Source organism: Eutrigla gurnardus (genome assembly GCF_963514095.1).
Source record: "Eutrigla gurnardus genome assembly, chromosome: 14".
In the NCBI taxonomy this organism is placed as follows: domain Eukaryota; kingdom Metazoa; phylum Chordata; class Actinopteri; order Perciformes; family Triglidae; genus Eutrigla; species Eutrigla gurnardus.
The window spans coordinates 1,606,766-1,623,670 of NC_139937.1; the positions used below are offsets into that span (position 1 = coordinate 1,606,766).

Here is a 16,905-nt window from a genome sequence, read left to right on the forward strand (position 1 = left end):
TTAAGCTTTTATTCCTGAAACAAATTAATGGACGATGAACAAAATCAATAGTCACAGCCCTGGAGCACACCTTGATTTATTTGAAAAGGTTAACTTTATTAAAACATCTACAAAAATAGACAATGAATTACAATGGCATCAAGGTAGCAAGCGTTCTACAGATATACAGAAGACCCCAAATGTAACTAAGAGTTTTCCATATATTAGTAAAGGAAATTACAATTCTGTCCTTTAAAATATGTACATACTATTATGCTCAACCTCAAAGACACAAAGGACGAAAGCAGACATCAAGGATCGTCTAAGTACATACAGTGTGTGTGTGTATAAAAATATGGGTTTAGTTGAACTACAGTGTATCAAAAATGACTCAAATGGCACAATCATTCACAATCAGTAAACGTGTTACTTGATCATCTCAGGACTGATTTACAACAACAGTCAGTCAGGTAGGCAGCATTGATTCTACCGCAGTCTGCTTAAAGCACAAACATGGGATGATGCAGAGGTGGATGTTGACATTCAAACTTGAATCAGGAGTCCCAGAATCCCCTGTGTGAGTTATATTTCAACCGTGTGGCGGTTAGAGGATGGTAACATGGCGTTTGGATGAGGGAAGACGAGAGAACACGTCTCGAAACACAGAACAAAAAGGTTGGCCAGTTAAGATGAGATGCTCCATTACTTTAACTAGTATTTTACACCTCATGGTATGGGGAGGCAGACAGGCACACTGTCCTGACTGCTAAATGTCTGAGATCACTGCAGGTGAATTGTGTAAGAAACCAGATGGATGGAATCACATCAGGCCCATCACAGAGAAGAGTTCATCGTGGCTACTGATATGCATGTAGCATTTAAAGTGCAGCTGGTTGTGGAATTTAATGTTGATCCTTTGTGTCTGGTTTGCCGTCAGATACAAAAAAAAAAAAAATCTGCCCCAGATGGCAGTACCGTCTCTGCTCAGAAAGGCCGTTCCAGTTTGGGGGTCTCATTGGTAGCAGCAGACCCTCTTGTGTACCTGCTTTCTCCGGTTTGAGAAGTCCGTGTAGCCCTGGGGACACAGTTCTTCTCCCTGCGGCTCAAACATGGGGCTCCAACAAAAAGGGGCTTGGACTTTTAGAGTAGGATGGGGCTGGTTGGGAGAAAAGGCCATGTCATTGCAGAAACGCAGCTGTGTCTGGTCCACATGGTTTCACATCAGTCCACATTAACTTTGAGCTACAGCTGTGGATGGGGGTCACCATGTGATATGTGATGGTTTGGGGTTGACAGAGGGTTGTTCAAAGATGAGCTCAATCTTTTTTAGAGTGTGTCGTGTCTCAGACGGACAACTGTGGAGTAATCCGATTTAAACGGCAGTCTATACATACTATACATACTAAGACAACCCCTGTGTGTGTACATAGCCACACGATAGCACTTAGTGTGTTATATGCACCTCCACCCACAGGTAGCATTCCAGATGAATAAATGATTGAAACGGAATAAGTGTTGCTTGCTATAGTTGTAGTTTGAAGTATTTGCTGTCATTTAGCCTCTGCAGCTTCTTATGTCATTAACTCTACAGCAATGAATCACCAGTCACACAAAGTGTATCTGAAAGTATCTGAGAAGAGAGAAAGAGCCTGTGCAGACTGCACCCACCACCGTGAAATGTAGCTCGGACTTTTACCTTCCAAAGCCGTATTAGTTTTGCCTTTTGGGGTTTGGGGTCTGATGTGGAAGTAAACCGAACCAGCGGTGTCTCAGCCCCACCCACCCAAACAAAGTCCAAATATAAAAGCGACCACCCAACCCACTCTCCCTCCTCAGCCGCCTGTGCAGCACCTCCACCTTCCCCCACTGCAGCAAGGATGCATCAAGGTACAAGACGTCCGTCTTCCTCCTCCTCGCCTTCCTCTCTTTACACCATGTTCATAGCATCTTCAGTGAGAAACGCATGGATGTCGGCGAAGGATGGGCGGAGCTTGCAGTCTCTGTTCCAGCAGCTCAACATGAGCTCGTAGAGACCCTGAGGACATACGGCCGGCCTGCTCAGATATACCTGCAACACAAGAATACATTTTTAGATTGAGATAGATCTAACAAGAAAACCTAATGACGCCCACCAGTTTTAAACTCCACCTAAATCATTATTTTATCAGATTATTTTCACAATTTCAAATCTTGTTGCTCCAACACAGACTCGTTGTCTGCAGACCAACGAGTCTCTTGATTCTGTGCAAACTGATAAATAAGAGGTGTGTCCCCAAGCCTGGCCACTAGATGGCCTCAGATATCATCATGAACACTTTCATGATGCACATGAGTTTGTGCTCTAGTTGCTGCTTTAAAGTCATTAGCATGGATTACTTGATGAGCACAGTGTGAAAACCTTTCAAGACATAAAAGATCAGCCAGAACAAAGTGGATGAACAACGGAGGCCTCAGCTGCTCTGACCTGTCTGCCCTGGTCTCTGAAGAACTCTCCAGCGTTGTCGATGACTTGTTCATCTGTGAGGTTGGAGTACGGCTGCTCCTGGCAAACACTCAGCATCTCCCACAGGGTGACCCCGAATGCCCACACGTCACTGGCCGTGGTGAACTTACCCTGGAAACACAACACACACACACACACACACACACACACACACACACACACACACACACACACACACACACACACACACACACACACACACACACACACACACACACACACATACAGACACAGTCAATTTCAGCTATTCAAAATATAACACACATCGTTAACATAGGATGGCAAATTGTTGGTAAAGGGCGGCATGTTCACTACATTACTTTTACATGTGATGACATCATCATGGGTTTTACAGTTAACAAGCTCCCGTTTACAGTAAACAAGCTCCCGTTTGCAGTAAACAAGCTCCCGTTTGCAGTAAACAAGCTCCCGTTTGTTGCACATACAAATCTGAAAATCTATCTGCAAAACAAACTGAAGAGAAAAAAAGGCGAGAACATCCATTCCCTCTGAAGGAGTTGGAGGGAAGCAGTGTTTTAAAATGGAAAAATTCTAGAAGTTTTCACATGGATTTTGGCATAGTTTAACAGATATATTTTGTACCTAAACAAATACATAGCCCCATTATATTCTAGATAACATTATCAATGTTGAGCAACATGTATGGCAGCACACACACGTTCCTGTCCTCTCACCATGAGTATACACTCCCAGGCCATCCAGCGTATGGGCAGCACGGCCCGGCCTTGGATCCGGTAGTAGTCTCCAGCGTACAGGTTCCTGCTCATGCCAAAGTCGGCTATCTTGATGTGACGCTCACCGCCCCGATCCTCTCCACTCTCCCCCCTCTCACCCCCGACCAGACAGTTACGCGTAGCCAGATCCCGGTGCACGAAGTTGAGGGAGGAGAGGAACTTCATTCCCGATGCTATCTGGCTCGCCATGGAGATGAGGGCTGGGTAGCTGGGTTAGAGTTGACAGATGGAGTCATGAATAAATAAAAACTTTGACTGTGTGTGCAGTTCTATCTATAACTGGATGCATATCTCTGGTGTACCTGATGGTTGGGGTGTTATGTGAAGGCCCCGTCTTGTCCAGAAGCACTCGGTGGGACAGATACTGGTTCAAGTCTCCACATTCCATGTACTCGGTGACCATACAGAGGGGATCACTGCTCACACACACTCCCAGCAGACGGATGATGTTTGGGTCCTTCAGGCGTGACAGGATCTTCACCTCTTTAAGGAAGTCGTTCCTAACAGGACGAGGAGGAAGATGAAGGGATATCACACGGAGGGGTAAAGAGTGAATCGGGCTGATTTTAGGTCTAAATGAATGAACAGCTCATCTGCAGCTCAAGGTGGCTGTCCAGCTCAGAGATTGGCTTTGCTGGTCAATATGTTTGTGTTGCTCCGGCTCTCACTATCCACATAAGCTCACACGAGATAGAAGCATTAAGTGCAAAAAGAGCAGAGAGCCAAAGAAAGAGCTCTCAGTCATCAAGCTCCTCTTCTGTGGAACTGTCTTCCTGTTCTGGTTCGGGAGGCACATTTAAGAGTAGGCTTAAAACCTTTCTCTTTGACAACACTTATAGCTAGGGCTGGCTCAGGTTTGCCTTGAACCAGCTCTTAGTTAAGCTGCTATAGGCCTAGACTGCCGGGGGATTATAGTGACACACTGAGTCTCCAGACCAGGTCTCCCTGGACCGGGGTGGAACCTGGTTCTGACTGCACCGATGCTGTGGTCTTGTTTGACTCTTATGCCAGTATTTTTAAGGCGGCTGACTATTGATTAAAGTAATTGACTAAAATCGGCATCTCTACTGTCACTAACTTGACTACTCCCGGGATTACTCCTGGGAGTCTGGCTATGCTTTCTGGTCCAGCAGAGTCCACTGAGGTCCTGACCGATGCAGACTGCTAACTGGCCTGATGCTGGAAACACCACATTGTAGCTCCAGCTGCCCGCTGTGTGACTGCTCAACTACTCCTGCTACTGTTGATGCTACGGATACTACTACCACTGTTAATAATATTGCTACTGCTACTGCTACTACTACTACTGTTACTACTACTACTACTACTACTACTACTACTACTCTTAATACTACTACTTCTACTATTAATACTACTGCTACTACTGTTAATATTACCACTATTGTTAATACTACTACTACTGTTAATACTACTGTTACTATACTACTACCAACACCAAATGCAGATGGAACCCATGTCCCTGGTCTGCTTGAGATTTCTTCCTAAAAGTCTGTTAAGTCAGTGTTTTCTCGCCACTAGGTGGCGCTGTAATGCTTGCCCCTGGGTGATGGTGATACTTTGAAAATGTATTGACTCTGAAAATCATGACCGTGTTCTAGTCCTTCAAGTGTTAAGTGTCCTGAGATAACGTCTGTTGTGATATGACACTATAAATAGTCCAAATTCTGCCCACTAGAGGTCAAATATCACCTGAAAAGTAACATTTCAGAAGGCTAATCTTAAAGCTATAGCTTAACGTACTAATCATCACAATAAATGTGATGATTAGTACGTTCCTTTTCTGTACACCTAGAAATACACCCTGATATTCCTGAAATCCAACAATGCAGCGCTGCAAAGTACAAAAAACAATGACTGTCCAGTTTACATTAGAAAGGCTGGACTGGATTGAAAGGATTAAATTAAAAATCCTTGATTAAATCATTATCAGGCGCTGTAATGATGACAGGTGTCATTTAAAACTCAGTGAGTCATGTGACACTGTAGTTCATTGAACACATACAAAAAGGGGAGAATGAGAATGAAAGCCAGCTCGGCTGTGACTCATGTGACAGACCTGGCATTCTTGGAGGCATCAGGGCGCAGGATCTTAACTGCTACCAGAAGAGGGCGACCTTTTCTCACATTGAAGGGGAACTCCAAGTTGGGAAGGTCCTGAGGGTTCTCGATTTCACACAGGTGCACCTTTCACCAAAGAAATACAGACATTGTTAAACACACATTAACACAGCATATTCACCCCTCCACACACTCATTTTTTCCCAAGGCCTTCCTTACCTCTCCAAACTGTCCCTCTCCCAGCTTCTCCTTGAAGATGAGACACTGGCGCGGGAGCTCCGGCAGCGGCGTGGCGTCGGCCCCGGGGCTTGAGGAGGCCAAGGCGGGCACAGCGTAGGTGTTGTTACCACTGACACCCTGCAGGCTCACGATGTCAGCCTCAGCGTAATGAGGAACGCTGGGAGGCAGTGGGGGAGACACAGGGGGAGACAGGGAGGGGTACGGAGGAGAGCCGGGGTAGGGAGGAGGTTCCTCCAGAGTCGGGGGGAAACCCTTCTCCATGTCCATGTCCAAACCACAGGCTGAAGGCAGGAGGAAGGAGACAGACAGGCTGGATGAAATGGAGGGATTCGGGGGCCGTGTGATTAAAAACACATTGGTTTTGCTTTAAGGCCGTCTGTTAGTGAGGGAACATGCTATCACAAATTCAGGAACCTTGTAATAAAAAGGGATTGTTTGTATTAAGGCAATTTCTTTGAACATAATAGTTTTCAAAGACATCATTTCACAAGGTTCTGTAAAGAGAAAACAGACCCTTAACACTGGAAATACATTCATGAGAATCAAACACCGGCCGTATGTTTTGGACACTCGGGTGAAGAGAGGGGCTGAGCTGTCAACTGATCACCACCTGGTGGTGAGTTGGATCCGCTGGCAGGGGAGGAAGCTGGACAGACTTGGCAGACCTAAACGCGTTGTGAGGGTCTGCTGGGAACGTCTGGTGGAACCCTCTGTCAGGGAGGTCTTCAACTCCCACCTCCGGGAGAGCTTTGACCGGATCCCGAGGGAGGCTGGGGACATTGAGTCCGAATGGACCTTGTTCTCTGCCTCCATTGTTGACGCGGCTGTTCGAAGCTGTGGCCGTAAGGTCTCCGGTGCCTGTCGTGGTGGCAATCCCCGAACCCGGTGGTGGACACCGGAAGTAAGGGATGCTGTCAAGCTGAAGAAGGAGTCCTACCGAACCTGGTTGGCTCGGGGGACTCCCGAGGCAGCTGATGGGTACCGGCAGGCCAAGCGTGCTGCAGCACGGGCGGTCGCTGAAGCAAAAGTTCGGGTCTGGGAAGAGTTCGGGGAGGCCATGGAGGAGGACTATCGGTCGGCCTCGAGGAAATTCTGGCAAACCATCCGGCGCCTTAGGAAGGGGAAGCAGCCCTCCACCAACACTGTTTACGGTGGAGGTGGGGAGCTGCTGACTTCGACTGGGGATATCGTCGGGCGGTGGAAGGAATACTTCGAGGATCTCCTCAACCCCACTGACACGTCTCCCATTGGGGAAGCAGAGGCTGGAGACTCAGAGGTTCATCCACCCATTACACGGGCTGAAGTCACCGAGGTAGTTAAGAAGCTCCCCGGTGGCAAGGCACCGGGGGTGGATGAGATCCACCCTGAGTACCTCAAGTCTCTGGATGTTGTGGGGCTGTCTTGGTTGACACGTCTCTGCAACATCGCGTGGCAGTTGGGGACAGTGCCTCTGGACTGGCAGACCGGGGTGGTGGTCCCTCTATTCAAAAAGGGGGACCGGAGGGTGTGTTCCAACTATCGGGGGATCACACTTCTCAGCCTCCCCGGGAAAGTCTATTCCAGGGTGCTGGAGAGGAGAATTAGGCCGATAGTCGAACCTCGGATTCAGGAGGAACAATGCGGTTTTCGTCCTGGCCGTGGAACACTGGACCAGCTCTATACCCTCCGCAGGGTGCTCGAGGGTTCATGGGAGTTTGCCCAACCAGTCCACATGTGTTTTGTGGACTTGGAGAAGGCATTCGACCGTGTCCCTCGTGGCATTCTGTGGGGGGTACTTCGGGAGTACGGGGTCGGGGGCCCTCTGCTAAGGGCTGTTCGGTCCCTGTATGACCGGAGCAGGAGCTTGGTTCGCATTGCCGGCAGTAAGTCAGACCTGTTCCAGGTGCATGTTGGACTCCGGCAGGGCTGCCCTTTGTCACCGGTCCTGTTCATTATTTTTATGGACAGGATTTCTAGGCGCAGCCGTGGGCCGGAGGGGATCTGGTTCGGGAGCCACTGGATTTCATCCCTGCTTTTTGCGGACGATGTGGTCTTGTTGGCTCCTTCGAGCCAGGACCTCCAGCATGTCCTGGGACGGTTTGCAGCCGAGTGTGAAGCAGCCGTGATGAGGATTAGCACCTCCAAATCTGAGGCCATGGTTCTCGACCGGAAAAAGGTGGCTTGCTCCCTCCAGGTCGGGGGGGAGTTCCTGCCTCAAGTGGAGGAGTTTAAGTATCTTGGGGTCTTGTTCACGAGTGAGGGAAGGATGGAACGCGAGATTGACAGGCGGATCGGTGCAGCGGCTGCAGTAATGCGGTCGCTGTATCGGTCCGTCGTGGTAAAGAGAGAGCTAAGCCGAAAGGCGAAGCTCTCGGTTTACCGGTCAATCTACGTTCCTACCCTCACCTATGGTCATGAACTTTGGGTCATGACCGAAAGAATAAGATCCCGGATACAAGCGGCCGAAATGAGCTTCCTCCGCAGGGTGGCGGGGCGCTCCCTTAGAGATAGGGTGAGGAGCTCCGTCACACGGGGGGAGCTCGGAGTAGAGCCGCTGCTCCTCCACATCGAGAGGAGCCAGTTGAGGTGGCTCGGGCATCTGCATCGGATGCCCCCTGGACGCCTCCCTCGGGAGGTGTTCCAGGCATGCCCCACCGGGAGGAGACCCCGAGGAAGACCCAGGACACGCTGGAGTGACTATGTCACCCGGCTGGCCTGGGAACGCCTTGGGGTCCTCCCGGAGGAGCTGGGGGAAGTGTCCGGGGAGAGGGAAGTCTGGGCGTCCCTGCTCAGGCAGCTGCCCCCGCGACCCGGTACCGGATAAGCGGAAGAAAATGGATGGATGGATGGATGGAGAATCAAACACATGATGATTAATAATATAACTGAACTACTTGTGATGGATAAGACTTCTTCTCAGAATCTTCCTGGGACATTGTATTGATCTATTCCATTTACTTTTAAACTCATGTAGAATCTACTGCAGCACTTGCAGATATAATGTAAAGTTTTAAATGAACAAAAGGTTCAGCACGATGGGCTTCAACGAGGCTCTGACAGCACACAAAAGTCAAAGACTTGTGGGGAGAGCGGCTGAATACAAAGTCGTTGCCTTTGTTGAAATGATAACGCAGAAACTGCTAGAAGAGAGTACTGCAAGTTAGTGTACCTGTTAAGATCGATGGTGTATTTCTAAAAATATTGAACAATGTGTTGACATATCCTGCTAGTGAACTCTTACATGTAGGGTTTGTAAAGGTAGTGCCTTTGTGATCCCAAAGATCCACACAGCAGCTCTCTACTGACCTTTATCATGTTAACCACTTGAGCTAACAATCATAACACAAAGCCAACATTAGATTTCAGCACACGTTCACCTGCTGGTGGCGCTAGAGGTCATCAAAATCAATAGGATTCATCCTCTGTGCATTACTCATTTCTGTAAAAAAACGTCTCATCCAATAGTAGTGGAGATCCGTCAGTCTAGACCAACCTCACGGACCGACAGGCAGACCTTGCCAACTACAGAGCCACGCTGGCTCAATTATGGCGTCCCCAGAGTTTCCCTTCAAACAATACCATTGTGAGCAGTGAGTGGATGAGAGTGACTAACCGTGTGAGTAAGAGGAGCGATAATGAAGGTCAGACACATGCAAAACAGACTTCATCAGCCCTGACAGATACATGGTGGATACATGGCCCCTCCTGACCGTGTTGGCCCAGCCTGAGCGCTCTTACCCTGGGGCACATTGAGCCTCTTTTCCTGAGCCTGAGGGACGCTGGGGACGACTAGGGGTCTCGAGCCTTTTCTGTGATCTGACAGGAGCAGGTGATAGGCTGGGTTGTTTAACAGCAAGGCTGGGAGAGCACAGACACAGACACACACACACACACACACGAGACAAGCCGGGGTGCACACAGGAGCCGCGATGTGGGTACAAGGTTGCATAGAATACACACAAACACACGTACAAGGACACACAACAACAACCGTTAGCATGACACGTTAGCATATCCAGAACAAGCGGAGGAGGAGTTGCACATGTGGAGCACAGAACAGATGAGCAGAGCAATAAGGGCAAAGTTATCACAACACTTGCAAACACAAACAGAACAACAGTATATGAAATGATGATTCTATTACTGTGTGTTATTGCAAACTGGCAGCGGCGCCTCGTAAAGACGGCATGCAGACCTCCTGCGGTGCAACGCAAGTGAAGGAATGCCCTTTCTCTCCTTGTCTCCTCCCTCTTTTCTTTTTCTTCCCTTCTTTAGAACAATAGCTCTTTTGTGCTGCCCTCTGGCTGTGCATCTTCTTGGAGGCACTCTTCCTCGCGGGTTGTTTGCTTTGATTTACTTTTGTTTGCTGTGGTGAGCTGTATTGTAAGGCCATTGTTTGCTTGATATGCCACATTTTGTCTCCTGGAGAGTTTGCTCATTGATAGGATCAACAAACAGAGGTTTGAAAGCACAAAGACAGGCGTGCGAACAAGCAGTCGTCTGCATGGACCGCAAACATTTTTGGGACATTTTAATTCCCCACATATGGAAAGTTCAATTGGTTCACATTTCCCACTGACTCCATGCTAATTGTGTGTGGTTGACTATAGATCAAGCTCTGCCCACATCCGTATTTAGCATGTTTGACTGCACTTCAGCTTGTTGGACTGAACACTCGGCTCCAACAGAAACATCAGACGGTCCGATCCGATCCAGACGGTGTGTTGGTAACTTACCTGTGCTGTCTCTGTGGTCCCGCGGTCGCAGCAGGGCGCTGGGCTCCTGGTACTCTCCTTCTCCCTCGCGGTCATCGGGGAACGTGTGGATGCGCTGGTAGCGGCTGGAGTAGCTGTGTGTGTTGTTGATGACCACGTTGTCCGAGGGGACGGACAGGTGAACCCGCAGCTCGTCGTTGGACAGACTACCCTGGGCCTGGGGGGGCAGAGGATTCACAGGAATGTTCAGAGGTGTGAAGTTCACTTCATCACTATCATGTCTACCCTGTTGATCTAGAAGGGTTGCTACATACAAAGTTACCTCAACACCACATTAAAACATCCCCAGCAAAAACAGTTCAATGCTGATGAAAGCCAGGTTTATTGGCTGTTGTAGCTTCAGCTACCTGTATCTCATAAACTGGCAACTGGGTGTAAATGCATCATTTTAATTGCTGAAGCAGATGGTGATCACACTGTGGAAACCTCTAATCTTTGAAAAACTTGAAGTAAATGAACAAGGATTCCAACGACACATCCGGATAGAGAGCTAGTGGTACTCGGACAGTTGTTATCTCAGCCTGCCATCAATCATTTTAAATGTTCAGCCTAATCACACAACAACATTCTCACATTTAAGGGTTATGTCTAATTTACAATGGAACAGGAAGATCTATGGAGTATCAAGTGTAACAGGACAAAACAACATTTAAGCTCATGTGTACACAGTAGAGGTTCTACTAAAACACCAGTTACATGCATATCTGTAACTGCTCATCCTTCACGGGGCTGCATGGTGGTGTAGTCGGTAGCACGGTCGCCTCACAGCGAGAGGGTTCTGGGTTCCATTCCCGGGTCATGTTGGAGTTTGTGTGGAGTTTGCATGTTCTCTCCGTGTAAGCGTGGGTTCTTTCTGGGTTCTTTTTTTTTTTTTTTTAGATTTATTTGTCCCGTAGGGAGATTTGTCTTCACTTGACAGTGCATTACACATCACAGACGACAACAGACACTACATGCACACCAACAATATATGACATAAACAACAATAACAACAGACACTTTATATGACACCACAAGAGCGGACAGACAGATCAGCGGGGCCTATGGCTATGGCTGCGGGGATCAGGCTTTTCCCCAGCCGAGCCCTCCTGAACTTCATGGTTCTGTACCTGCGCCCTGAGGGTAGTGGGACGATATATTGGTTCAGCGGGTGAGTGATGTCTTGTGCTATGGAGTTTGCTAGGCGGGTGATGGACTTGTGGTTGAGTTCTGTGAGGATGGGTGTGTGTTTGTGATGCGTGTGAGTTTGGTGACAGAAAGCATGTTAAAGAAACAGGTGGAACAGTACAGGAGGATGGGTTGAATGATGCTTTGATAGAGTAGCAACAGGAGCTGGGGTGCAACGTAGAGACCTTTGAGTTTGCGGATGGCTGACAGTCTTTGTTGGCTTTTTTTTTTAATGTCCGTGGTGTGCTGATCAAAGGTGAGTTTATGTCCAGAGTTATTGCCAGATATTTGAAGGTGTCCACTGTCTCAGCTATTTGGGTGTTTATGATGGTGGGGTTCTGGGGTGAGGGGGGGCTGAACAGTAATTCTTTTGTTTTATTGACATTGATTTGAAGGTGATTGTCTGTTCACCACTTGGTGAAATGGGTGACTGTATTGTGATAGTCCAGAGTGGATTGGTTGTCCGAGTGCCAGAATGGCTGTGTCTAGGGTTGCACATCTCTTTGTGATAAACGATTCGATATGCATCTAGATACACAGGTTACGATTCAATTCAAAAACGATATCCTTTTATTACAGACCGATTCGATTCAAATCGATTCCATACAGTGTAAGAACGATACGATTCGATTCTACGGTTAATATTTGTTGTAGATATTTTATAAAATAAAGAAGCCGATTCTATGAAAGTGACAGTACAATAGTTTCTTTTCAAATATGTAAAATACCACATATCCCCAAGCATTGTGGCTGTATGGCACTGGAAAAAACAAAAAAAACAGAACAACAAAATGGACCAAAAAAAAGTCTGGCTGAATGGTTGGATGGCGGTCACAGGACAGTGTCGTGGACGCTACCCGTGCTGTGGCGCCTCTTGTGGCGCAAGTTGAGACACAAGCGATTGACATTCAAAGCCGTCCGTCTCTCACGTGCGGTCGTGGAGTGCCTGCGGTCACACGGCAGCGTCGCAGCCGCCTACCTGTGCTGCGCCCGCCTCTCCACCTCCACCTCCTCCATGTTCCGTGTTGTCCCTTGTTTATAACTCATACAAGCTAGCCAGCTACGGTGTTTCGCCGTTTATTTGTCCCGTAGGGAGATTTGTCTTCACTTGACAGTGCATTACACATCACAGACGACAACAGACACTACATGCACACCAACAATATATGACATAAACAACAATAACAACAGACACTTTATATGACACCACAAGAGCGGACAGACAGATCAGCGGGGCCTATGGCTATGGCTGCGGGGATCAGGCTTTTCCCCAGCCGAGCCCTCCTGAACTTCATGGTTCTGTACCTGCGCCCTGAGGGTAGTGGGACGATATATTGGTTCAGCGGGTGAGTGATGTCTTGTGCTATGGAGTTTGCTAGGCGGGTGATGGACTTGTGGTTGAGTTCTGTGAGGATGGGTGTGTGTTTGTGATGCGTGTGAGTTTGGTGACAGAAAGCATGTTAAAGAAACAGGTGGAACAGTACAGGAGGATGGGTTGAATGATGCTTTGATAGAGTAGCAACAGGAGCTGGGGTGCAACGTAGAGACCTTTGAGTTTGCGGATGGCTGACAGTCTTTGTTGGCTTTTTTTTTTAATGTCCGTGGTGTGCTGATCAAAGGTGAGTTTATGTCCAGAGTTATTGCCAGATATTTGAAGGTGTCCACTGTCTCAGCTATTTGGGTGTTTATGATGGTGGGGTTCTGGGGTGAGGGGGGGCTGAACAGTAATTCTTTTGTTTTATTGACATTGATTTGAAGGTGATTGTCTGTTCACCACTTGGTGAAATGGGTGACTGTATTGTGATAGTCCAGAGTGGATTGGTTGTCCGAGTGCCAGAATGGCTGTGTCTAGGGTTGCACATCTCTTTGTGATAAACGATTCGATATGCATCTAGATGCACAGGTTACGATTCAATTCAAAAACGATATCCTTTTATTACAGACCGATTCGATTCAAATCGATTCCATACAGTGTAAGAACGATACGATTCGATTCTACGGTTAATATTTGTTGTAGATATTTTATAAAATAAAGAAGCCGATTCTATGAAAGTGACAGTACAATAGTTTCTTTTCAAATATGTAAAATACCACATATCCCCAAGCATTGTGGCTGTATGGCACTGGAAAAAACAAAAAAAACAGAACAACAAAATGGACCAAAAAAAAGTCTGGCTGAATGGTTGGATGGCGGTCACAGGACAGTGTCGTGGACGCTACCCGTGCTGTGGCGCCTCTTGTGGCGCAAGTTGAGACACAAGCGATTGACATTCAAAGCCGTCCGTCTCTCACGTGCGGTCGTGGAGTGCCTGCGGTCACACGGCAGCGTCGCAGCCGCCTACCTGTGCTGCGCCCGCCTCTCCACCTCCACCTCCTCCATGTTCCGTGTTGTCCCTTGTTTATAACTCATACAAGCTAGCCAGCTACGGTGTTTCGCCGGCAGCTTCAGCTCTCGCGTTGTTTTAGAGACGCTGGTGTAATGCCCAACCGCTTCAAAGTCTCGCGATACCCGATCCATGACTCTGTAACCGATTCATCTAGGAATTCATTGATAATTCGTATCGCAGCCGTATCTCTCACTTGTTGAACCGAATATCCGGTCGCATCGGTTTATCGTTTACAACCCTAGCTGTGTCGTCTGAGTATTTGAGATATGATGTGGTGGGAGAGATGCTAAGGCAGTCATTGGTGTGGAGAGTGTACAGGAAAGGGCTCAACACACATCCCTGTGGGACCCCAGTGTTGATGGTGAGTACAGGGGATGTGGTTAAGCCCACCCTTACTGCTTGCAGTCTGTCGGTGAGGAAGTTGTGGGTGAGGTGGATCAGGTGGGGGGGGATGCTGAGATGGTGTAGCTTCTGGATCAGCAGGTGTTTCTGAAGGGAGTCGAAGGCGGAGCTAAAGTCCACGAAGAGGATCCTGGCGAAGTTGCCTGGGGAGTCCAGGTGCTGGAGGAGGAGGTGTAGCAGACAGGCCACAGCATCCTCTGTGCCCCTCTTCGCCTTGTAGGCAAATAGGAGCGGGTGCAGGTGTGGGGTGACAAGTGGAAGAATGATGTTCAGCAGCAGTTTCTCCAGGCATTTCATTATAATGGATGTTAGGGCTATGGGGCGGTAGTGATTTGGTTCTGTGGGCCTTGGTTTTTTTTGTACTGGAATTATGGTAGCGGTTTTCCATAGAGTGGGTATTGTGGCAGTCCGATAGGATTGGCAGAAAAGTGAGTGCAGTATTGGAGAGAGTTCCATGGCACAGGTCTTAAGCACCCTGGCTGGGATGCCATCAGGCCCTGGAGCTTTGCCAGGCTTGCATCGGCTTCTTTCTGGGTTCTTCGGCCTCCTCCCACAGGGACCTGTGATAGTCTGGTTACCTGTCTGTCTCTACATGTCAGCCCTGTGATAGACTGGTTACCTGTCTGTCTCTACATGTCAGCCCTGTGATAGACTGGTTACCTGTCTGTCTCTGCATGTCAGCCCTATAATAGACTGGTGATGGATGGATGCTCATCCTCCACAGTGGGGCGGGGGGCTCGGGCCAAGAGGTGGGGAACACCAGGCAATCACACTCACATTCACACCTACAGGCAATTAAGAGACATTAGGAGGAGGCCGGTGATTCAGAAAACCCATGTTCTCACAGGGAGAATTCACACAGAAGGACTCAAGCAGACCAGCGGGTTCGAGCCCAGTAGTGCTAGCCAAAATAGCACCTGCAGAGAAGAGCGGCTCCTGCATGTGAGCTCACGTTCACTCACCTTGCCCAGGATCTTTTTCCAGTACTGCCTCCACAGAATGACAGCTATCACAGCCAGCAGCAGAAGAATGATGCCCACCAAGCACCCAATCAGAATAGCCGTGTTACTGCTGTCATCCTTGGCTACAGGAAGCCCCGCCCTCGGAGTGTTGGCACCAAATTCTGCATCTGGATGAGGAAAACACAGGCAGAAATATTTGATGTTTGTATGTGTATAAGCACCCTGTTACTTGTAGGTCTGATGGGATCTCTATGGATCACTATGCTATGCCCCTTTCCCTGGGTGTAGGACATGCTTGTTCAGCCTGGGGGCATTTGTTCCTTTAGTACAGTCACACACACTCAGTCGGGTTCACACACCGACATAGTTTCATCAGGCTTATTATTATTTTTGGCTTATTACTTTTTCAGACGGTGTGGAAACAGGGAGAGAGAGAGGGAGATGACATGCAGCAAATACGTCCCGGGCGGGAGTTGAACCCGGGACCACCACGTCGAGGATGTTAAGCCTCTGTACATGGGGCGGCTGCCCTAACCACTGACCACCGGCCGGCCCTCACCAGGCTTATTTAACATCTGATAGGGGATTGTCTGTTCGGATGTATCCAGCGCGCCCGCACATACCACACGGCTTCTCATCGCCCACTGCTTTGAGAACAGAATGTGAACGCCGTTTTGCCTCAGCTTTGTAATTATATTAATCAGAATCATCCGGTTATTGTTTTTCTCCATTGAAGGTTAAATGTGCTTGTTAATGGAATGAGGGATGGAAGTACATCACAACAACTTTAACAGAATCAGCGTTTGGATCAAGTAACTCTTAAATAATAAAGCTTCTTCCTGGCATTGCACTGGGGAGCGCTTCATCCACAGCACCGACACCAGCGTCTTCCTGAAAAACTCAGAGATTTTCAACGAGAAGCGCAGGAGCAGCGTGCAAAAAAGTTTGAACACAGATGCTCTCCTCATGTTGCAAACACAAGAAGAAAAATAATGCTCTATGGACACTTGACTTAAATAGACCAAAAACTGGCACATACAGCATATATGCTGCTTCCATGTTACACACACACACACGCATTTACAAGCCATAGATACACCACCACATTGTCATTACAGAAAACAACCCTTTCTCTCCCCCACTGCCAGTTCAACACCATGCGGGTCATTAAAAAAACCTGAACAAAGTAACAAGGACAAAGCGTCACACACCATTTCCATTTCCGTTTTTTTTTTTAAAAGCCTGTTATTGTTTAGATTTGAGAACAGAACCATTTCCCCATAAAACCACATGCAGCTTGAGACTGCGGGAAGCCAAGTTGTTATTGCACATAAATATAATGTGCTACAGCTCTGTTAGTGTTTCTCCTACAGCTGTATATCTTCAAACCCAGGGGACGGAGGCCAGTGCCAAAGCCGGCCCTGCACTCCCTCCTCCGTTATACTTCATACTCTCTACTGAGGAGTGGGATAGGTTTAAGATGCTGGAGGAGGGCCAGAGCGGATGGACTTATCGCCCATCCCTCCGTCTCATCACTCTCTCACCTGACAGCGTCCAGTTACCAGTGGTGTCCATCATGAAGGAGGAGGTGCTGAGGGGTTCTGGAGGAGCGAGGGATGGACAAAGGAGGAATGAGAAGAGAGGTGGGTGAAGACTCAGAAGAGGGGGATGAGGAGA

General features: G+C 48.2%; 1 protein-coding gene across 3 annotated transcripts in view; it reads right to left on the minus strand.

The window, feature by feature from the left end:
* Positions 1-75: 75 nt before the first annotated feature.
* Positions 76-16,905, minus strand: part of ddr1 (discoidin domain receptor tyrosine kinase 1) — a 54,342-nt gene continuing 37,512 nt past the window's right edge. Inside the window, exons 11-20 of one of the 3 annotated variants that reach the window (XM_084026636.1) lie at positions 16,773-16,829; positions 15,229-15,395; positions 10,272-10,467; positions 9,274-9,393; positions 5,536-5,837; positions 5,315-5,442; positions 3,540-3,737; positions 3,178-3,445; positions 2,444-2,593; positions 76-2,047 (exon numbers count right to left, since the gene is read on the minus strand). In XM_084026636.1, coding sequence (XP_083882762.1) covers positions 1,907-2,047; positions 2,444-2,593; positions 3,178-3,445; positions 3,540-3,737; positions 5,315-5,442; positions 5,536-5,837; positions 9,274-9,393; positions 10,272-10,467; positions 15,229-15,395; positions 16,773-16,829 — 1,727 coding nt within the window. In that variant the 3' untranslated portion in view covers positions 76-1,906. The remainder of the gene's footprint in view (positions 2,048-2,443; positions 2,594-3,177; positions 3,446-3,539; positions 3,738-5,314; positions 5,443-5,535; positions 5,838-9,273; positions 9,394-10,271; positions 10,468-15,228; positions 15,396-16,772; positions 16,830-16,905) is intronic. The other 2 variants (XM_084026637.1, XM_084026638.1) reach the window with 2 other exon arrangements.